Genomic DNA, 23,918 nt, shown 5'->3' with positions numbered 1-23,918 from the left:
ACTTGAGCCGGAGTTTAGAAACCAAGCACAAATTTGACGTTGATGAAAGCGGAAATTTCGAAAGACTTTTCAAGTCAACAAAGTTTTTCAGGCTACAAAACTACTGTTAGTGAAAAATTGAAAATATCTAATGTTCCTTAATTCTACATGAATTTAATACTTTTAAAGAAAAATCACACTTATATTTGTTTTTTTTATATAATGTATGGTAAATGACCAGGCTAATTTTTATAAAAGTGCAGAATTATATTAAAGAGACCAATCGCTTTTCATAGTTTATAGACATTATGGTTAAATATATACCAATAACAATGTTATTACTTTTTGTTGACTTCGAATGAAATTGTTCATTTTTTCCCAAGACATGGATCATCAATTTGATTTTAGTACATAATTCATCAGTTGACAACAACAATTTAACTTATTTGTTTAAAATACAGTAAAAACTTACCTTTTGAGGGAATATTTATTCCAAGATAATACAACCTACCAGGTAGGTCTATCATAAAATTTACGGTCAACTCGACTTTTAGAAATAGATGAGCCATGTCGTTTAAATTCTCGTTAATTTCATGTCTTCATATTAATATTGTTTATGATGTTATTATAATGTATTTCATTTTTGTTCGGTTATTTATTATTTGTATGTAATGGAGAAGACGTTCTAAGTTGCAAAACTTGTGTCTAATCCTATTGTCAATGTTTTTTGGACAATAAAATATGTTTAAACTAAACTAAATGACCAAATTATGACTGTGTTTACATCACCAAAATGTGGAAATTATTCTAGTTTCATCGGCACCAGGTCAAATCGGCATCGGATATTGCAATTCGGCACCGTTTCAGATCTGGACCTGGTTGATACTGCATCCTGGTAGTTATTTTGGCACCCATTGGCATGGTTTACATCATTCTTTTCTATGTTCAATGCAAAGGCACTTATCTCAGAAGAAAAAAAACTCCTATATACCTTTATATAACACAAGGTACTTAACTTGCGATTTAGAAAAATGTGAGGATATTCCGTAATATGCCGATTTCATAGCTGTCAACCCCACTTAAACTTGTTATGTCGTAAATCTAAATTGATTTATTTTCACAATGGTGTATAACATGCCTACTTTTGTTGTCGGAATGATCCGTACCAATCTTACCCAAGTATTTAATCGTTGTTATTTCGCCTACCGACAATGGATTGGCAATAAATGTGTCACGTCTCTTTATATTTCTTGGTTCCGATTGGTCAAATTTATGAGTAAGTCTAAATGATTCTCGGAGTAATCTAATCTTGTTTCATTCCATACGTAAAGTCAAGAGAGAGTCTGAATGACATTGAATTCATGGGAAAATTTGTAACTTATTAGACATACCACAAATAACACTAGTCAGATTTTTTTTCACAGTATCTTATACAGTTTTGCCAACTGGATGATAAGTTCTATTCATACTAAAAACTAACAGTTATTTCTGAAACAATTTTTATATTTTTAATCATTTACTGCGAAACGTTTATTGCCAATTTTGTGTTGGTTGACGAAATAGTTACGATTGACATACTTGGGTAGGATTGCTACGGTTAATTCCGACAGCAAAAGTAAGCGTGTTATACACCATTGTGAAGATAAATCAATTTACATTTACGACTTAAAAATTTTTATTGAGGTTGACAGCGAAGATTTAGCATATAACGGAATTTCGTCACCGCCTGACATTTTTCTAAATCGCGAGTTAAGTACCTTGTGTTATATAAAGATATATATAGGATTTTTTTCTTCTGAGATGAGTGCCTGTGGTTCAGTGCGTTTTATTGCTTATTTTGTTTTTCAATATTTTCACTTGAATATGCTGTCAGTTTGGCCTTTTTATTTGCACATACATGTAAATATGCCATGGGGGACTTAGAAAGCGTTTTGAAGTACCTTGTGACCTTGTGTTATATAAAGGTATATAAAGGATTTTTTTTCTTCTGAGACGAGTGCCTGTGGATCAGTGCAATTTATTGCATATTTTGTTTTTCAATATTTTCACTTGAATATGCTGTCAGTTTGGCCTTTTTATTTGCACATAAATATACCATGGGGGACTTAGAAAGCGTTTCCGTTAAAGACAGTGATTCCCCTGGGTCAATTATTTTTTTCACCACCTCTTTCACTAAAACAATAATAAATTTTTCTTACTTTTGAAAGTATTTCTAACTAAACCATGTAAAGCCGGACCATCGTAAAATTTTGAGATGTAAAACTATGCTTAAAACATGTAAGTTGCCAAAATGATTTTAAAGTACCCTCTACTATGTCTACTAATCAATTATCTATATCAACATGATCAAAGTTAAAAGATTATGTTTTTTTAAGTATGTACATTTGTAGGAGGTTTTTCTTCATAACAGTTTTCCTTTAAAAGACGTCTTTAAAGATGAAGAGGAGACACAAAACTAAGCTTCAAACATGTGCATCACAAAGTTGTCAATAAATCCTTTATGTGACATGTGACAGACACCAATTAACCACCTCAATTCATCAAACAATTCAATCAACACTTTCATGACTTTATTAAATTAAGTCTATTGTTGTCCATCTAGCTATGTACAGCTGAAAAATCCAATCGGCTGATTATTGATTTTCAAAAAAGTAACAATTTCAAGGTGAAACACAGTATTGTTTGTTTAAGTTACGTCAGAGAAACTAGAAAATAAATAAGATGAAATCTAATCATTCTATTTGTGGCCTTCGGCTGTTGTCTGCTCTATGGTCGGGTTGTTGTCGCTTTGACACATTCCCCATTTCCTTTCTCAATTTTATATATTGCTTTTTATGTTGGAGCTTAAGGAACATGGCCGTCTTAAAAAGAAAATTAGCAATTTTTCTATTAACCCATTACCCTAACCCTACTGTATAGATACATGTATACATACAATGACATATGTAAAAAAAAATACATATACATGTATGAACAATCACTGCTAACAATATATCTATAACATAAAATACAAAAAATGTATTTCAATTTTCAATAGAAGCACAAAAAACTCTGTATTAAGTTTTTATGAATTCATTATTTATTTACCAGTATTTAGATCTAAGAACAAAATTAGATTGAGCATATATACAGATAAAGGTTACTTTTTCAAAAATGACAAAAATATTACTTCAACCATGATCAAATTATTTTATACATCTTGAAATAATTACAATTAAAAATGTATATGATAACATGATAAGGAACATTGTCATGATTGTAATTGGTTTGGTTTACAAGTAAATTCCAGGGATCTCCATGGATGAAAATTTAACAATGGAGGAACTTTCACCATGATAAAACCCTGCTTTTGAAATTTATGTTGCACCCAAATCATAAAATGGTGGAAATGTTGCAACTTATAGAAGAAAAAAAACCAATTTTTTGTCATATTTTGAAAGAGGATATGATTAAATCAGCATTACTATCACTACTTTACTAGTAGAAATATACTGGTACTTTCAATTTAATTAGACATCAACCTTATACCATCTATATACTGACCATAACGATAACATTATTGTCTATTATACATGTAGGTTTCATCAAAATGAAAAGAAATGGATTCAGTTGACAGTGTTCTGGAGTGCTACCATGGCAACAGGGCATATTCAGACATCAAGAAGAAGACTGGGCAGAATTCCTGTTACTACAACAGCACAAAGGAAAAACAAGTAAACATTTCATAACAACACATTTTTAATGCACTGTCTAACTCTTGCCTACAAATCCATAATATTAGTAGACATACATTTGTACACTGCTGTCTAAAATTGATTAGAATCTGTTGTAATGGATAGTTATTTATTTTTTCTCACACATTTTTAACAACACAGCAAGTGTACATACATGTATGAAAAGGTATGTAAAATTCATGATCCAGTACATTTATGTAATCTGACACATTAAGCAGGATGTTGGAATACTCAGGTTTTTTCTGCAAGGATAGGCATGTTTTGGGACCATGTAAAGGTGTCGGATTAGGCAGGTTACACTGAAGAACCTTATCTATTTACACTATCATTACTTTATCACTTATTTAAACTACTATTAACATGATTAAACAATAGGGCCACAAACCATATTTCTGACATTGTGCCAAAATAAAACATTTCATTTGCGTCAATGCAATAATAATACAGGTAAATAGTTTAAAAAATAGTTTTATTTAAAAGATACATAATCATGATAATCAAATTATATTATTATAACACTGTACATTTGTCTTTTGCTGATCACAAGGTAAAATTTTGCACAATTTTATTATTTTATTTCTACAAATTTCATTGACCAAATCTATCAGAAATACTTTTCAAAAATGGTTTTGTAAATGGCAAAAAATAATGAGCAGCAGAAAAATCAGTGCAATTCCTAAGAAAAGAAAGAAATGTCATAAAGTTTTTAAGGTTGACATGTATTATTTTATTTCTTCCGTACCGGTATTTTTATATTTTCCAATTTTAACAATCATAAAATGTGGAAAATAGTATTATTGAATTGTATATTTTCAGGTGTTTGAACCCAAATTCCACAGTAGAAAACACAGATGGAAATCAAAATAAGGTAATGTAAAACTATCTGATACATGTACAAGCATACAAAATAAAAAAATCATGGTTTGTAAAATTCGTCTTTACGTTCTATGAAGCACATTCATGACATTTAGCTTAAATCATAATTCAGGATCCTAATTATTTGACCATTTATATAATGTTTTATAAATTCTTTTTACAGGAACTGGCTACCAACATGAAGTCAAATCAAAACAAAGACATGATGGCATCTTTCTCTTCGTCATTTTGTACTGATTTAGATGTTGAAATGTTGGACGTAATGGATAAGATGGAAGAAAACTTCATTGTGAAAAAGACTGATACTCCAAAATCAAGAAAATGTCAACTTCAGATTCAGACAACCAAGTCTCCAGCAAATCCAACAAATAAGACATCTGCATTCGTAACCAAAAAATCTGCTGTTCACTCAACAACAAAGTCCATCACAAGTAGCTCAGGAACTAATTTGATCAATAATGCTTCAGAAAAGTCAACTGTTAATTCTGCCAAAACTTCAGCAGACATTTTGAAACCTCAGTCAGCTATGGCTGATTCAACTAGATTTCTTAGAAGCAAACATTTAACTGGTTCCAAAATTATTACAGTAATGAAGAGCTACCCTACAACACCAATTGGAACCAATACATCAATTACAAATAATGAGGTCTTTAAGTCACCAGGAGATTTTATTTCAACAGATAGAAAAATTTGTAATCAAAGTACTAAAAAATCTGTTCATCATCTTAAAAATGATGATAACATTTCATGGCAGACGCCAAAGATTGCTTCTACTCCTCAAACTACCCCTAATTCTCGTAAAGGATTAAAACTGACAGCATCTGATGCTAAGAGGCAAAATCATTTGTTAAAGTCATTATTTACACTTGAAACTTCTATGAATATATCTGATATAATTTTATCTCCTTGTCTAGAAAGTACTAAAAAGTCAGAAGTACAACAAAAAAAATTGTTGAAACAAACTTCTTCTGTGAAAGAAAATGATAAGGAAAATGCTGTCAGTAAATGTAAGACATCTCTATTGGAAATGGTGACAAATTCACATCAAGCAGATATAAACATTGATGGAGGTGTTGCCAGGCAACAACCAACAAAAGATCAGAATCATCAAAATAATCAAAAAGATAGGATTGAAAAAAACTTGAAAAGAAAATCGGATTTACATGGTAAGAATACAATGGTTTTATTCAATTTCAAGATAAACGTGACAGTACCCAAATTGCACCTATTTTGACAGTTTTTTTACCTACGTTGTTTTATGATCAAGAAAAAAATGTCCATACTGGGTTTATTTTGTAGCCCTATCCTTCTATATTGTATAGGTACACCAATTTGATCTTTAATCCATATTGAGTCATAAAAAAATGGGTTTGAATCAACATCCAAACTATCCATGATTCTGTAATGAGGAGTACCCAAATTGCATCCATGCTTAAATTCACATCGTCAAAAGTCTAATAACTGAGCTTTTGTTTAATTTCTGCAAATATTTTGAACAATTGGATATTAGTCCATGCTTACTCTTCATATTTTACGAAATGGATACTTATAATATATTGTTTTTGCTAATTTTAAAAAGATGACGTTTTGATGACGTCGCATGGTGACGTTTTCGTACATTTTGCTTTTTCAGTAAACAGTCCATCTGTTGATAAAGACTGTGAACGTTTTGTGTATATCTAAATATGTTTACCTATGTTGAAAGACGTGCATAGTATCAAATCATAAAAATAAAAATTGTTTAGTCTCTAGGAAATCTTGTAAGATTTCCATTGCTATTTTTTTCTAAATAGGTGCAATTTGGGTACTCAGTGCAATTTGGGTACCCTAATGTTAGCTTGTACAAATATTTTGATAGATTATTAAAAAAGTCATTCTTTTTCGTTGGATGGCCTTACTTCAAGTATCATGTATAATTTTAAAAGCATTCCTGGTAAATATGGTCTTGTTAAAAGACTCAACAACAATGGGAAAAACACAGAATATCTGAAATTTTAAATTTACCCTATTACATGAGCCCACACTTAAAAAAAATATTTTGGTTTGCCCAAACCCTACTCAACATTGAGACAGTGGGTAGGTAGGTAGGCATTTTCTTTTTTTTTTTGGCAAGAGAAATTTAAGTAACAGATGTTTATTTGTCTTCATGCCTATCTGAATAAAAAAAATAAAAGATTTTGAGTAGGCAGCTATTTTCTGGGTAGGTAGGGTTAGGGCAAACAAACCTATTCTTTTTTATGGCCTGATTAGGTTTGGTTTTGATATGCTTTTTTAATTAGATTTTTCTTGTATGTTCTAGGAGAGCATTCCAAACTGCTTAAGTAAATCCTTATCATGTTTTATGAAGCAATAATTCAAAGTTCTCCCCATAAATTTTATACATCATTCCAGTAGCAGAGGCGGATTTAGGGGGGGGGGCCCAGGGGGCCCGGGCCCCCCTTTTTGGGAAAAAATTTGGTTGCTTATATAGGGAATCACTGAAGCGTGACAGGAGCGTGCCCCCTCTTAGGTCAGTCAGTGGGCCCCCACTTATGAAAATTTCTGGATCTGCCACTGAGTAGATTTGTACTGAGGACATTTTAAATACGCGTTGTTTCAAGCAATTATAGCATCACATCTATATAACAAATTCCATGAAGCTGAATGGCTTTGGGAGAACACTAAATATTCTAACATGGGATATATATGTATGTGCGTATTCATTTAATCTATTTTGTTTTTACTTAGAAAAATCTTCTATTCTAAACATTAGTGGAGATAAACTTAGCCTTAGCAACTGGGGACTTTCTGAACCAGTGTTAAACCAGTATCACAGTAAAGGAATTACAGCAATGTTTGAATGGCAAGCAGAATGCCTTTGTAAAGGAAATACCCTGGGTAACATGTTTTGATTTTGATTCATTTCTTTTAATTGTCAAACAGCATAATGATGATTCTTATGTCAGATATTAATTGTTAAAACTAATCTTGTACTTTAAAGGCATGCTTCATAAATGTACATGTAATGGAAAATTAAATTAAATTGGATACACATTTTAAGTTTTATACAAAACCATGAAACATAGTTACTATTACATTATTACTTATGGTATCATGAAAAGAGAGTCCTGTTTTGGGGTTTTCCTTAGCATATAATGGACACTTCAAGGGGTGGGAAATCTGGGGATACAATTTTGTGAGCTTTGCTCACATTTTCTATTGTCCTAAAATCGTAATGATTTTCATTAAAGCTGGTGGAAATCTAGTATACTCGGCTCCAACAAGTGCAGGCAAGACCATGGTTGCAGAACTATTGGTGCTGAAGAGAGTTATGGAAACTAAAAAGAAAGCTATATTTATATTACCCTTTGTATCTGTTGCCAGAGAAAAAATGTTTTATTTACAGGTAAGTCTTCTGAAAAATATCTTAATCGTGAAACTGTAAGGGGTATTTTGCACGAAATGAGAGAGTATAAAATAGCAAGCAGATATAAAAAGCTTTTATGTTTTATTATTTTTCTAATGGTATATAACATGTATGAAAGATATAACAACCATAGTAGTAAAAATCATACAGTTTACCTAGTAACGGTCTAGGTAATGGTGATTTTATATACAAAGAACATGACATTGAACAATAAAAAATTTAAGAATTGAAATCACTGGCATCTTAAATTTTCAACCACCTTAACACATATTTCCAAAACTTAAAGCATTGTTAGTACATCATAAATCATGTGACATGAAAACTGCATCTTTTTTTACTAACAACATACAAAACTCTCAACATTTTCTATTGGAATGCCAATGTTTTAAAGCAAAATATCTCTCCAGTTAGGTCTTTGCTCATGTCAGAATATTAATCACATGTTCTCGAATTGAAACTATGTTGACAATATAAAAAAGATGTGGTATGATTGCCAATGAGACAACTTTCCACAAGATACCAAAACAATACAGAAATTAACAACTATAGGTCACCGTACGGCCTTCAACAATGAGCAAAGTAAGCTATAAAAGGCCCCGAATGACAATGTAAAACAATTCAAACCAGAAAACTAACGGCCTAATTAATGTATAAAAAATGAACGAAAAACAAATATGTAACACATTAACAAACGACGACCACTGGATTACAGACTCCTAACTTTGGAAAGGCACATACATACAGAATGTGGTGGGGTTAAACATGTTAGCGATCCCAACCAAATTAAATGCAATATGGACAGGTCTTTATTGAGTTTGGTCATAAACTGTGACTCAGGCCTAAATTAATATATTGTTTGTTTCCCCAATCCCGTCCCTGCCAAGCCAGGTGTGGGTCGGAAGGTAGGGAAATAATTTTATTTTTTCCAAAAAGCTTGAACAACATTGGACAATCCTGCAAGCCTGAAAATCGGAAATGAATAAAATAATATTTGACTTAAATTTGACAATAAAATTTTATGAGTAGCACTGTTTTTGCAGGGTCGGTCAGGATTGGGGAAACAAACAATATTTTATTTTAGGCCTCATAACAGTATAAAAACAAGTCTGCTATTAAAAGTTGTGCAATTAGTGCCCATAGGGATACCTACAACCTATCGATTAACTTTGTTGCCAAGACATACATAAATATTATCAAGGAGAAGATTAACAGCTTCAATCGTCTCATCACATCTCCAGTAAGTATATCTAGCATATTTACCTTTCTTGTAAGTATATCTAGCATATTTACCTGACAGTTTGTTTTTATTGACAACAGCAACTTTACCAAGATGCTGGAATTCGAGTGAGTGGATTTATGGGGAGTTATTCCCCTCCAGGAGGACTAAAATCTGTAGATGTAGCAGTTTGTACAATAGAGAAAGGAAATGGTCTTATTAATAGGTTACTGGAACATAAAGAATTAGATAAACTGGGTAGGTAAACTTTAACCCCGCCACATTATTTATGTAGTGCGTGTCCGAAGTTAGGAGCCGGTAATTCAGTGGTTGTGGTTTGTTTATGTGTTACATATTTGTTTTTTGTACATTTTTTTATATAAATAAGGTCGTTAGTTTTCTCGTTTGAATTGTTTTACATTGTCTTATCAGGGCCTTTTATAGCTGACTATGTGGTATGGGCTTTGCTCATTGTTGAAGGCCGTACAGTGACCTATAGTTGTTAATGTCTGTGTCATTTTGGTCTCTTGTGGACAGTTGTCTCATTGGCAATCATACCACATCTTCTTTTTTATATAGTATGTAAATGTTATATCCAGTGTTTCATTAATTTTATTTATCACATACTACCAACAACCAATATAAATCATGAACACCGGGTAATCTAAGCAACTAAATATCAGAGAAGAATTATATTTTGTAAACTGACATGTTTTTCATATAGTAAAAGAAGTTCTGTACCAAAATAACTTTAGCTTTGTATTTCAGTTCCTGATTTAAGTGACTTAAGTCATAAAGAAATAATGATAAATTTTAACTCCTGTGTCAGATATAGAATAGTAATATTCACTAATAATATTTGTTTTGGTATATAATAAACTATATTACACACAATATCATTTTGCTTTAAAATTGCAATAATTTAAATCCTACTTGACCAATAACAGTGCAGCTAGTGCTATTGACTTTTAATTATATTAATTTTCTTCCAGGAATTATAGTTGTAGATGAGTTACATTTGGTAGGAGATTCCCACAGAGGATATCTGCTAGAACTTATGCTGACTAAGATATGCTATGTAATGAGAAAAGAAATGGAGCAGCTGAATAAAGGCAACCAGTAAGATTTCAAGACACCAGATGTTGATATTCTAAGCTGTGGTATTTTGTGAATTGTGCAGTTAATGAGTTATCTCTGAAAGAAACCCCCTAAATATCTCTGTGTTTTTGTGTTTAAAGGGAAATTCCGCGATTTTTTACTTATCATCTAATTATGTTCATCTTAACATAAAAAACACATTTGCAAAGTTTTAAATTTATATTTCTTCTAATAACGGAGAAAATCAAGTATTTGTAACTTTTTTGGTTGAATTCTCGAGTGGGTCGTGACGTTTTAGCCCGATTTGTTGAATTCTGGGAAAAAATAAAATCTGTTTAACTCTTATAGCTTATCGACAATATACGTAATTAAAAGCGCACAGCTGACGAATGGTCATAGTTATTAACCACAATATAAGAATGAACGAAAATGAATATGCATATACCGTTTTGTATTGATTGAATTAAACTCCTATAAAATTATCTCTAGTAAATGTTTTGAATAAATTTCATTAATTATTGTTGAGATTTTTTTCATAAAATATTTATTGAACATTTTTACTGATATTGAACTGAAAATATTTCAGTTCTATTTACTGTTATTGTTTTGATAATCATTTCAATGCAACTAATGTGTGAGCAGAGTGTGTATATTATTTTGTAAAGGTCACTGTATATTTCTCAGCTTGAGGTCAATTCGTTTACCTTGTAGCTATTTAGCCGCAGGTGTGAGTTCAAGCGTACACAGGTATGAATGTTGTTATTTGGAAAGGATAAACAGAAAGGATTAGAAAGAGTATGCTGTATTTAAAACACTAAGATTTAATACACGATGAGAATAAAGATACAATAATTAAATTGTGTAAATTAATTGAAAATAAAATTCAGATTCATAATTCCGAAAGTGTATAAAAATAAAAGGAAACAATTTTGGATTACTTTCTTAGCAGCAATTGGCGTAAAGATTTAAATATGAAGTAAAAAATAGTAGTTTTAATCTTTAATAAAAACTAAATGCAATATTTCCCAATTTGATATACCATTGCACATCTGTTTGATATCATTGACTTTACCGGAATTTCTTAACTTGTATTCAAATCTGGCTGTGTTTAATGCTCATTAATCCAAATAAGTAATACAGTAGTTGTAATAAAACTTATATTTTAGTCATGCATAACTGATATTGACGAATTTAGAATAGTTCGCCCATACATCGTTGTTCTTGAAACAATCATTATTAGTATACATGTAAGTTTCCTGACGTATAAGTACATGTAAGTTTCCTGACGTATAAGCGCCATTGAGGATGAGCTCTAGAGAAAGCAGACTAGTAGTGTTTCGTTAGTTTGTTGTTGGGAAAGGAGAGGAAATGCAACCACTTGAACAGATAAACGACAGAATTACCATACAAGCATTTATAGTCAACACAACCAGAAAGAGTTCCCATCGTTGGACGGGGAATATGAAGGCTTCCAAGAATGAACAAGTGACATGTCTGACTCTGAACAGTTAGAAAACGGACTATCGACATCGACCGCTTGTTCTTGATATTTGAAACTGCATGCATATATACGTATACGTTTATGATAGTGATGAGTTCTTGCGTCTGACAAAAACTAAATTCCTTCATGGTTATATCTTGCCATACGTTTATATTGGTTTGTAAGGTGATTACTCAAAATCGTTATTTGAAGATGTAGATTCATTTCAATACAGAAATTTCGTCTATATATTAATTTTCACAAGTGTATACTACGGAGAAGCTCTGAAGGTACATTACTCCCATTTTGTTTGGGTGTGAACCATCGATGTTTACAGCAATATCAAAGAATAAGATGATGATGGTAGAAAGAACTATGGGCGTCATGTGGCAAATATTACATGCATATCGGACCATGAGTTGTCAATCTGTATGAAAAGATTTCCAATACAACCATATTATTGAGAAGGAATGTTTACATGCTATACTCTCGTACTAGTATTACAGGGTTCTTGTGGCGTCCACCTTTGACACATATCTTTTTAACGATGTTTAAAAAAAAAAGACAGAACCAATTTAATGTCATATTTCCCTTGAATACCAAGAAAGAAAATAAATAAATCCCGAAATTAATTTGAAACTTTGATACTCAATAGTTTCCCAGCAAAATATTCACATCCCTTGGGGATAATTAGTGTTCGTCCAGTGGCATATATAACAATTGTGATGACGAATTCCTTCCTTTGTTCGAGAACAATCTTATTGAAATATAAATCTGTGATTTTACTATGTCCACAACTTCGATGAACCAAAGCAAATTATACATCGACCTGTATTTAAATCAAATTGGTTCTCTTCTTCTTCTATTCTTCTGGTATACAATAGTCTATCGACATTCGATGATTACATACTGTTGGCATAAGTGGACTAGTCTATTTACAAAACTTTTACCCCAATTTATTCAAAATATATGTTTTTTTCTTATGTTCAATGTATACATGTATATATTTTAAATTGCGCTATAGTTCCGTAACTTTCTACCCAGTCGTATAAACGAATCGTCGACAAGTGCGTACATTTTTTTAAATCAATATTTCTGGTATGTTCCAATCTATCCTTCACTATTGACAATGAGTATATATTACATTTTCCCAAATTAACCCTTGGAAAAAATATTTAAACAGATTTTAATTTCATCAAATCTTATTTTTTGGGTATTATTTATATTTTTATGAATAATATTCTTTACACCAGAAATGTTATTTATAAACAAGCGTATGAGTTTAGCAATGACAAGTAAGACAGAGTTGTATATTATACATCTGATAGTTCAAAATGGAAAGTTATAAGTTATCCGCTGTGTACACTGATCAATACCTGCAGAGGTGAAACGATGCATGAACTTGCAAGCCCGACAGGAAATCGCTTGAATATCTGGACGTGTCACCTCACACCCCTCACAATACCTTTGGAAGTAATACCTTTAGCCATGCTGGTGATCAGATGAGGGAAGATCAGAATTTATTTGAAAAAAGTTTATTACTTTAAAGAATTATGAACAAATTAGATTTTCGAAAACGAGCAGTCATTTGAAACAGTATTTATTGTGGAGAATTAGTTTTTCTGGCTAATTGTCTAGTTTTGTCAGTGGGTCAGAGTTTCACTTCAGGGTAACGAAAACGCTATAGCAACACCGAGCGAAAACGTTACATTTGGTGGCCAATGTGGGGAGTCCCAAATTCTAAGGGGCTCTCCGAACTAAGCTGAAGTGAAATTCATATAAATATTTAAATAAATATATTTAATTCCGTTTTATATATATATAAATAAATATGTCAAAAACAAATGTCAGACAACCCAGTTTTGTTGTTATAGAAGAAGATGAAAATAGTGCAAGTCCGTTTGGGGTTCGATCACGGCTCCCCGCAATGTCCGTGAACCTGGACTCAGATATGAACAGGAGTCTTATTGATTTGACACCATCAGGGGAGGTTCAAATGCGGGTCAATAGGGAAAAGCATGATGAATTCACTAGTCCACGAGCTCAAGCGGGAGCTACTGAAAATTCAATTCAGACTTCAACAGAAAGTATAGATGTACCTAAACTTAAACAAGAGCTAAATGAAATAAGGGAGAGGGAAAGCATGTTAATGGGTTTATTGGAGAGTCATTCCGGCGACGAGTGTCGCAAATCACGGGAATCCTATGGAGGGGGAGATAGTTTTTGTAATAAGGTTTTCCCTGGTATCCTAAATGACAGGAGGCGGCAACAGGCAGATCTCCGCAGTCTAAGTAGTGACCAGTGCTATGGGCCCAGCACTAACTCTCTATGGCAGGCACCTCACAACATAAATGATGAGGGGTGCAGTACTGTCCGAGTGGACAGAAACGGGTGTGTAGACACCATGACTCCTCCTGTAAGAAGGGCTACTAATGCAGTAGCAGGGAATGGAAATTATAGTGAGAACTCCTATCCAACTTTTAATATAAATTATAACACAGTCAATAATTGTGTACCTCAAATAAATGAACCTTCAGTTCATTTCAAAAATAAGAAAACAATTACGTTTGACGGAACAGGTAGTTGGCAAGACTTTTTAGTTCAATTTGAACTAATATCTACTGTGAATAAGTGGGATAACGGCATGAAAGCTTATGAACTTGCAACTAGTTTACGTGGAGTTGCACAAGGAATAGTGACTGATATTGAGCCTGCTAAAAGGTTAAATTATGACTATCTTGTATCTGCTTTGACATCTCGTTTTGAGCCTGCAAATCAAGTAAATATGTACAAAGTACAAATGAATTCTATTTATAGAAAGCCTAGTCAAACTTTGCCAGAAATGGCACAAGAAATTCGTAGGGTAACTAGACAAGCTTATCCGACTGCACCTATTGAAATAAGGGATCAACTAGCCAAAGACTGTTTTGTTCGTGCAATTAATGATCCAAAAATACAATTATCAATATTTCAAAGAGAACCAAAAACAATTGATGATTGTGTAAGGTTTGGTCTTGAATATGAAGCTTTCACTGTTGATCAAAAGAGATTAAATAATGCCAAACCGGCAACACGCATGTTGTCCGAAAATGATGATTCTGCCGAATATGATGTAGTTACTCGCTTGGCAAAGATAAGTGAACAAATGGAGAAATTGACAAATAAAGAGGGTCAAAATTTTAGTAGGATGACGTGTTTTTATTGTGGGAATAAGGGTCACATTAAGAAAGAATGCAGAAAATTTGAATGGGACAAAAGACACAATTGTGTCAAAAGTAACAAATTTGTTCCAAATTTTAATAATCAAAATTCACAATCTAACAATACAAATAACAGTTTTCAAAGACAGGGAAACTGGTAAATGCTGGGGATAAGGACCGTTCACCAGCAGTTGAAGAAAGGGACTCGAGGTCCATTAGTTTAATTAAGTCAAATAAACAAGACAGTTTGTTTGTTAAATGTTTTATTGTTGATGTTGTCGTTAATTGTTTAATTGATACAGGGTCCACAATTTGTGTAATACACCCTAGAAAGTTTGAAAAACTTCCAATTGAGTTTAAACCGGAAATTCAAAGAAATAACCAGCGGCTTTGTTTGGCCGATGGTAGTTTCGTAAATACAATGGGTCATGTAGATTTACCTATCAAAATAGGAAATTATACCATTATTCAAAAATTTACTGTTGCAGAGATTGACGTGCCAGCAGTAATTGGTTACGATTTTTTACATAAAAATAACTGTACCATAGACATGGGCAAGAGTGTACTATTATTGTAGTATACTAATATCAAAAAACTCAGGCGGTTGAGTTCATCATCATGTGACGAAGTAAATGAATTACCGAGTCTTTTGCAAGATTTGAAATTAAGGAGTAGTGAACTTTTGAGTGAGGGTCAAATTGATCAGTTAGAGTCTCTTTTAAAAAGACACAATCAAACATTTTCTAAAAATAAAGATGATTTAGGAAGGGCTACTGCCATTAAACATAAAATTGACACTGGTAATGCCAAACCAGTAAAGCAACCCCCTAGGCGTTTACCTCTAACAAAAAGGGATGAAGTCGATAAAGAAATTCAACGTCTTTTGGACGGTAAAATAATTGAGCCTTCAAAAAGTCCCTGGGCATCTTGTATAGTGCCTGTGACTAAGAAAGATGGCTCCACGAGAATTTGTATAGATTTTAGACCCATAAATAGCCTTACAATTAAGGACTCATATCCATTATGCCGCATTGACGACTCTCTGGATGCTCTGAGAGGCTCTAAATGGCTGAGTGTACTTGATCTTTCAAGTGGATATTGGCAAGTTGAGATGGACGAAAATGATAAGGAGAAAACAGCTTTTACCAGCACAAAAGGGCTATTTCATTTTAACGTAATGCCTATGGGTCTGTGTAATGGGGTTGCCACTTTTCAACGCCTAATGGAGTATACTTTAGCTGGCCTTAATTGGCAGACATGTCTCATTTATATTGATGACATAATAGTGTTTTCAGATTCATTTGAATCTCATTTATCCAGACTAAGTGATGTATTAGATAGAATAGCACTACAAGGACTAAAAGTCTCACCTAAAAAATGTAGTTTGTTTCAGAAACAGGTTTCTTTCCTTGGACATATTGTCTCAAGTGAGGGTATAGCAACAGACCCTGATAAAATTGCTAGTGTAAAAACATGGCCATTGCCAAAATCAATGACAGATGTTCGAAGTTTTCTAGGAACATGTTCATATTACCGCAAATTTATTAAAAATTTTGCTGAAATTGCAAGACCACTTCATAAATTAACAGAGAAAAATTGTACTTTTAATTGGACCAATGAATGTAATGAAGCTTTTGAGAAACTTCAAATGACTTTAATGTCTGCACCAATTTTAGGCTACCCTGATATGACAAAACAATTCATACTAGATACGGATGCTAGTGGTTTTGGAATTGGTGCAGTCCTTTCTCAAATTCATGAAGGCAAAGAGGTTGTAGTAGCATATTACAGTAAATCCCTCAGTAAAGCGCAAAGACAATACTGTGTAACAAGACGAGAACTTTTGGCTGTAATATTAAGCATTAAACATTTTCATCACTATCTCTATGGTACACATTTTAAAGTACGAACAGATCATGGAGCTTTAACTTGGCTTCTCAGGTTCAAAAATCCTGAAGGTCAAATGGCCAGATGGCTTGAGACTTTAAACACATATAATTTTGAAATTCGTCACCGCCCTGGTAAACAACATGGTAATGCAGACGGTTTGTCTCGCAGACAATGTTTTCCATGTAGTCATTGTTCAAAACAGGATCAAAAAGAAATTGATAATTCCGATGAAACTTTTGAAACGGTTGACTTTTTAAGAATGGCTAAAGTGCAGGACTCTCAAGAGGCCTCTTGTTCAAATAAATCAGACTCAGCTATGTGGTATGAGCATAAAACAAATGAGGAAATGTTTGAAGCTCAAAAGAGCGACAATGTGTTGTTCAATTTATTCTGTCTCAAGTCTGATAATGATAACAGACCTGAATGGGCCGATGTGGCTTTACACGATGTAAAACTTAAGAAATACTGGTCTCAGTGGGATCGCATTGTACTAATAAACAATGTGTTGTACCGAAAGTGGATAAACAGTACCACTGAAGAAAGTAATTTACAATTCGTAGTCCCTGAAATCTGGAAAGAAAATATTATGAAAATGTTACATGATGACATACAAGTTGGCCATTTTGGCATACACAAAACTGTGGCACGAGCACAGAATAGATTTTATTGGGTTAATCATAAAGATGAAATAACCAAATGGGTGCAAAACTGTATTGTTTGCAATTCACGCAAACAGCCCCCCAGAAAAGCTAAAAGCAAAATGAAACAATACAATGTGGGTGCTCCCATGGAAAGAGTTGCCTTGGATATAATAGGACCCTTACCGATTTCATATAAAAATAACAAATATGCTTTGATTGTAACAGATTATTTTACTAAATGGGTAGAAGGTTTTCCCATGCCAGATATGGAAACTACTACCATAGTTGATAATTTAGTTAACCATTTCTTCTGTAGATTTGGAATACCTTGTCAAATGCACTCAGATCAAGGGAGACAATTTGAGTCTGGTTTATTTAAGGAACTGTGTGCTAAGTTAAAAATTGACAAAACAAGGACTACATCATTTAGGCCACAAAGCAATGGTCTTGTGGAGCGTTACAATAGAACTCTTGAAAATACCATTAGTAAATACATCAGCAAAAATCAAAGGGATTGGGATGAGCAACTTCCCTGGGCTTTAATGGCTTACAACTCATCAGAACATGAAACGACTAAGTTTAGTCCTAGTATGCTTATGCTAGGCAGAGAACTACAATTGCCAGTTGATTTAATATATGGTCCCCACCCCCAAGAAATTGAATATCCCGACGAAACAGTATCACACAATGATTATGTTAAAGGTATGCAGGAAAGCATATGGAAAGTGTCTGCTAAAGCACGACAAAATATTTCTAAAAATAGTGATAAACAAAAACGTCAGTATGATGTTAAGGCACATGAGAACACATACAAGACAGGCGATGTAGTATGGCTTTATACTTTTAATCGAAAGCCAAAACTGAGTCCAAAGTTACAAAGGAATTGGGATGGCCCGTACTTTGTTATAGAAGTTATATCGGATTTAATATATAAGATTAAAAAGACAGCAACGTCTAAAATGCAAATTGTGCATCATGATAGGCTAAAACCATTCTTTGGTGATGTTCAAAACTGGGTCAACGAACAAGAAAATCAAAGAACTGACAATGCTGTTAACATTGTGATTGCCGCTGGTATCTGAAAAATAAATAAAATGTGTTTCAAATTCGTATTTGAAATTTGAAAGCTAGTAAATGTGTTTGAATAAATGAAGAACGCATTTTGTGTGTTCATATATATATATTAATCATAGCGAGGTTTATTGCTGTGTGTTAATAAAAAGTAATGTGTTTCATTTTTTTAAAATAAAATGAAAAACAGAAATTTAAGTATAAATACTTACCAAAGTATGCAAGCAAAATTATGGGTACTGGTCAACTGTGCTGTATGTTGAAATTGAATATATTCTCAAAACAGTATTTTTATACTTCAGATGGTTTTCTTTTGCTTTCACTGTGGTGCTCAGTACAACCTAAGAAGCCAATTAACAAGACATGTAAGGGACAAACATCCTAAGAAGATGCTTCAGTGCAGATTTTGCACTTACATGGTACCAACAAGTAAGAGGTTCCGCCTGAATGAGCATGAAAAGAATGTCCATAGACATATTCTGAATCCAAGAACCAACAACAGAGAACTTATTATCCCAGAAACTCCAACAAGAAAACCAGTGACAACCTCTAATTTTAATACAAGACAAAGTTGCACAGTCACTAGACCAAGAGAAGTAACACCACCAACAACACCTATATTAACAAGGTCTATTAAACCCATTTCTCCATTGTCAGAAATATCTCCTTGTAGCATTTCCTTGGGAATTGAGGATTACAGCTCCGTGTCACCTGTCAAGAAGAACTTAGTAGATCTTTTTGACTCTCCTACAAGACAGGCTGTGGAAGAGCCCAGAGAAGAAACTAGTATTGTACCTGAGAAACCAACACCAGAACCCTCCATAGTTACTACTTTGAGGGATAGTAGGCATTTGGCTTTGCCAGCTATTGGAGATGAAGTCTGTCCTGAAGACAGATTTCAGGCTCCACCCTCCCGCTTCCAGTGTTCATATGAAGCTTCAAAGTGCATGCTAGTGGCCGAGAAGGCAAAGAAGACAGGGAAATATACAGGCAGTGTATTGCCAGTAGGTTATGGATGTGTGAAGAAGGAAGAAATATGTATTCTGCTAGATGGGACAGTTTACAAACTGTTTGCAACATGGGTACCAGATCCATCTTTCCAAATATTAAGGTCGAAGGACATACAGACAGACGAGCGTCAAGTGCAACAAACCAGTACACAAACAGAGGATAAGCGGGTTGTGCTTACAACAACAGCCACCCAGACGAGGAGAGTTATTAAGAAAGAGAGAGAAGTCCAAACAGAAGATTGTAGAGTGGTAATGAAAAAAGGCACAGAAGAAGAACTAGAGCTGGACATAGAGGAAGAATACATGGATTTTGACTTTTATCATTAGAACAGTTTTATATTCGGACAATTATAGGCTTTTAAGAAATTAGTTATTATGTAAAAATTTATATTTAAGGTAGAGTAATTAGGAAAATTTTTGGGTTGGGTAAAGTTTTTGATAGTTTGGGAAGGGATTGGTTATTACGAACATATATATTTATGAAACTTAGATGTTTCATTCCAGTTTAGAGTGTTGTGTGTTGAGAATATGCATAGTTGTATATAAAATGCATTTATTTATTGTATTTATTGAATCAATTTTGAAGAAATGTGTATTATAAAGGTATTAAATTCATTAATGCTAAAAATAATTTTAGTAAATCAACTTGTCCGAGGTCGGACAATTTTTTAAAGAAGGGGGCAATGTAACGGATTTCGGCCTCGTTGTTCAACAGTTTTAGTCCCCTCCCCCTTTTCACTTTTATCAGATTAAATCTCTGTTTAACCGTATTGGATACTTATAAATTTTTGAATATGTTTCTTTTTATCAGAATAAGTTATATTAGATATATATTATGAACAGTAACTTGAGCAAAGATAAAAATAACGTCAAGTCCTCCCTGAAACTGAGTCGCCTTTCTATTTATTTTTGTACAGTGTAAATACAGAATTTCCTTATACTGGACCTACCTTTATATATTTGTTGATGATTGTATTATGTTGTTTTAATCTCTATATATATTTATATTGAGTGAATTAGTTAACCTGGTCAAGTTTCTAGAGACTCAGAGTCTCTCTTTTTCCTTGTAATGTCCGCCATGTTTACTTGAGTCGCTTTACCGTAAACCGTCAAAGTGCACTGTCGTGAACGGCAATATTACGTTGAAATAGAGTCTTTCGAGTCGCTTTTGACGTCAATATGAAGTCTTTTAAGTCTTTTTGTTGTATATATATTGCACTACCAGTGAGCGCGTTAGTCGTGATCGGACTACCGTGGCAAAAGGTTGCTTACAATCACAAGCCTAATAATAAATCCTTTCTGCACTGTAACTTACAATTTGAGTCTTGCACTTTAAAAGGTTAGGAAATATTTTGTCAGAGTTTTACTTTATGTAAAACATAGCTTTATAAATTTATATTATAAGGGACTCTAGAGATTAGAGATCATTAGACGTACAAAAAGTTATATACTGAAAAGTACAGAAAAGTCAGAAAATATAAAATATTCCATATTTTATACAGAGACTCACCGACGCAGTCTCGAGGTCGCTTTTAATAAGACGTCAATAGAGTTTTTCTTCAGAGAAAGTAACAGTTAAAGTTATTCTTGTATTATTTACTCGATATACCAACAGTATAGAAACTGCAATTATTAACGATTCTTTACATATATATTACGAATTCGAATATTCACAAAAAGTACAGTAAAACCCGGAGTCGCAACTTATACATTCGAGAAGTCGGCATCACTTATATAATTATAGAGATTTCTATAATTACTTGTTAATAAGATTGTTTATTTAATACATGTGTATATAGAACTTGACCAGAGTACTCACTAGCTTGCATACTATTTAAGTGTTATTTATTGTGTTGATCTAATGTAAAAAGATATACAATATTGAAATTGTTTGAATGACATATATATATAACTGATCATAGTAACACTTCATTAAATCATTAACTTGAAACGAATTATTTATTTCTGTCTTCTGAAACAACGCATCTTTAAATATACCTATTGGATTACAGGGTTGAGTTAACCCAAGGGAGCAGTCATTTGAAACAGTATTTATTGTGGAGAATTAGTTTGTCTGGCTAATTGTCTAGTTTTGTCAGTGGGTCAGAGTTTCACTTCAGGGTAACGAAAACGCTATAGCAACACCGAGCGAAAACGTTACAATAATATCAATTTTTGATTTTTTTGCTAAGTTTCCCTTTAAAGTTAAATCATGAAATCACATTGATATTTAATTCATGATCAAGAGTTAGAGAAAAAGATAAGAAAATTGAGTAGAAATTCCAACTAAGTGAGACAATTCATGATACTACATCTATCATTTCAATAGTTTAGAGACCACTTTGAGAAAATAAATATCATTTATTATAATATTTGCTTGGAATGGCATTAAACAGAACGTCTGTGCAATATCTCAGATTTGATAAATATGACATTGAAGAGGAGAAAAAATGCTTTATAACATTTTACAACCAAGAAATGGCAAGTCTTCTGGTAAAACTACTGAAAAAATCACTAATTTATTCTCCTATTTTTTATTCATGAATTTTGAAATTATTAAAGATAATGTACCTTTGTTTCAGATCTACAGATGTTGTCAATGGTGTGCAGATTGTAGGGATGAGTGCCACACTACCTAATCTAGATCTCTTGGCAAGATGGCTGAAGGCTGAACTGTATCATACAGATTATAGACCTGTACCTCTAACAGAATGTGTCAAGATTGGTACAACTCTGTATGATAGTTCCCTAGTGAAAATTAGGGATATTGATTTGACCTTGACCTTTAAAGATGACTCTGATCATGTGATACCTCTGTGCTTAGAAACATTAAAGGGAGGTCATTCAGTTTTAATATTTTGTCCAACCAAGAACTGGTGTGAAAAGCTGTCAGAGTCCGTAGCAAAAGAGTTTTACATGATTTTAAGGAATTCAAAACCTCAAAATGGTGTGTTATTTTTATCACTTTAATATGCTGTTGTTTACAAACAAACGATACAAAGGTAACTGATACAAAAATATAATAAAAGATATCATTTAATTTGTTTTGAATATATACAGTAATCATTTTACAACTTTTTGAAGCATTAGGCAGAAAGTTTCCAGTTAAAAAGGCCTATTAGGCTACAAGATTTGACAGTAGGCTAAAAACTGAACAACTAGATTATTGTGTAGTAAAGCTTATATCAAATCAACAATTGGCTAGACTTTTCATCTTAATAAATGAAGCTTTACCAGAGCGCTCAAACAACACATAAGTTGACTATTTATTTTACATGTCTAAAGCAAGTGCAATTACTATTGAATACATAAATTTAATTGTTCTCTTTTACTAGGTGAGAAGGAAGAACTACCTCTACCCCTGAATGGTAACAGTTTAATGGATGTTGTAGAACAGTTGAAGAGAACACCTGTGGGTCTAGACAGTACACTTGGGAGAACAGTTCCATTTGGTGTGGCATACCATCATGCAGGTTTACAATATAAATTGATATACTTCATTATTATTCGTTGGATACCAATTTTTGTGGATTTCGTGGGAACCGCTGAACCACGAAAATGAATGTTCAACGAATACCAAATGTTCTAAAGGCTTGTATGCAGATTTCGGCAAAATCACAAAATTAAATATCCACGAACTTGCAAGTTTTCTTTAATCCACGAAAATTGGTACCCACGAAAATAAATGAATCCACAGTAGTGCATACTGTTATTCTGAAATAAATGCTAAGCTTTGAAAATGGGAATAATGCAAATAAAGGACTATTGCAATAATAAGAACTCATATTCTGATATCTAATACATATATATGTATGTAGATTTTCATGAAATCGCAAAAAATAATCTTGCGTTTATGTCCATTCTTCAACCATCTCAGTGATAAATGCAAGCAAAATTTCTGAATTTACAGTATTCATTATTCTTTTTCTTGTTTTGTTTTATTATACCCCCGCTTTAAAAAAGGGGGGGTATACTGTTTTACCTCTGTCTGTCCGTCAGTCCGTCCGTCCGTCCGTCAGTCAGTCCGTCCCATGAAACTTTCGTCACATTTTTCTCAGGAACTACACATCCACCCTTTCTGTAATTTGGTATCAACATTTATATATGTCAGCCATACCGTGTGATGCGTTTTCAGATTCATCACTTGACAACTTCCTGTTTACCGAACACTTGTCTGATTTTACACATGATAGCCAAGTTGAAAATTTTCGTCACATTTTTCTCAGGAACTACAATACAAGGATTTCTGAAATTTGGTTTCAGGATTTATATAAGTCAGCTATACCGTGTGATGCGTTTTCAGATTCATCACTCGAC

General features: G+C 33.0%; 1 protein-coding gene across 2 annotated transcripts in view; it reads left to right on the top strand.

The window, feature by feature from the left end:
* The first annotated feature begins 7 nt into the window (after positions 1 to 7).
* LOC143047759 (DNA polymerase theta-like) overlaps positions 8 to 23,918 on the top strand; it is a 58,716-nt gene continuing 34,805 nt past the window's right edge. For both annotated transcript variants that reach the window (XM_076221000.1, XM_076220999.1), the window contains exons 1-10: positions 8 to 105; positions 3,558 to 3,692; positions 4,530 to 4,581; positions 4,753 to 5,755; positions 7,317 to 7,466; positions 7,820 to 7,974; positions 9,313 to 9,469; positions 10,204 to 10,330; positions 22,184 to 22,548; positions 22,937 to 23,074. In XM_076221000.1, coding sequence (XP_076077115.1) covers positions 3,613 to 3,692; positions 4,530 to 4,581; positions 4,753 to 5,755; positions 7,317 to 7,466; positions 7,820 to 7,974; positions 9,313 to 9,469; positions 10,204 to 10,330; positions 22,184 to 22,548; positions 22,937 to 23,074 — 2,227 coding nt within the window. In that variant the 5' untranslated portion in view covers positions 8 to 105; positions 3,558 to 3,612. The remainder of the gene's footprint in view (positions 106 to 3,557; positions 3,693 to 4,529; positions 4,582 to 4,752; positions 5,756 to 7,316; positions 7,467 to 7,819; positions 7,975 to 9,312; positions 9,470 to 10,203; positions 10,331 to 22,183; positions 22,549 to 22,936; positions 23,075 to 23,918) is intronic.

The sequence above is a fragment of the Mytilus galloprovincialis genome, chromosome 10, assembly GCF_965363235.1.
Source record: "Mytilus galloprovincialis chromosome 10, xbMytGall1.hap1.1, whole genome shotgun sequence".
Classification (NCBI taxonomy): domain Eukaryota; kingdom Metazoa; phylum Mollusca; class Bivalvia; order Mytilida; family Mytilidae; genus Mytilus; species Mytilus galloprovincialis.
Note: the sequence above shows the minus strand (reverse complement) of the source record. Positions and strands in the feature narration are given on the sequence as shown.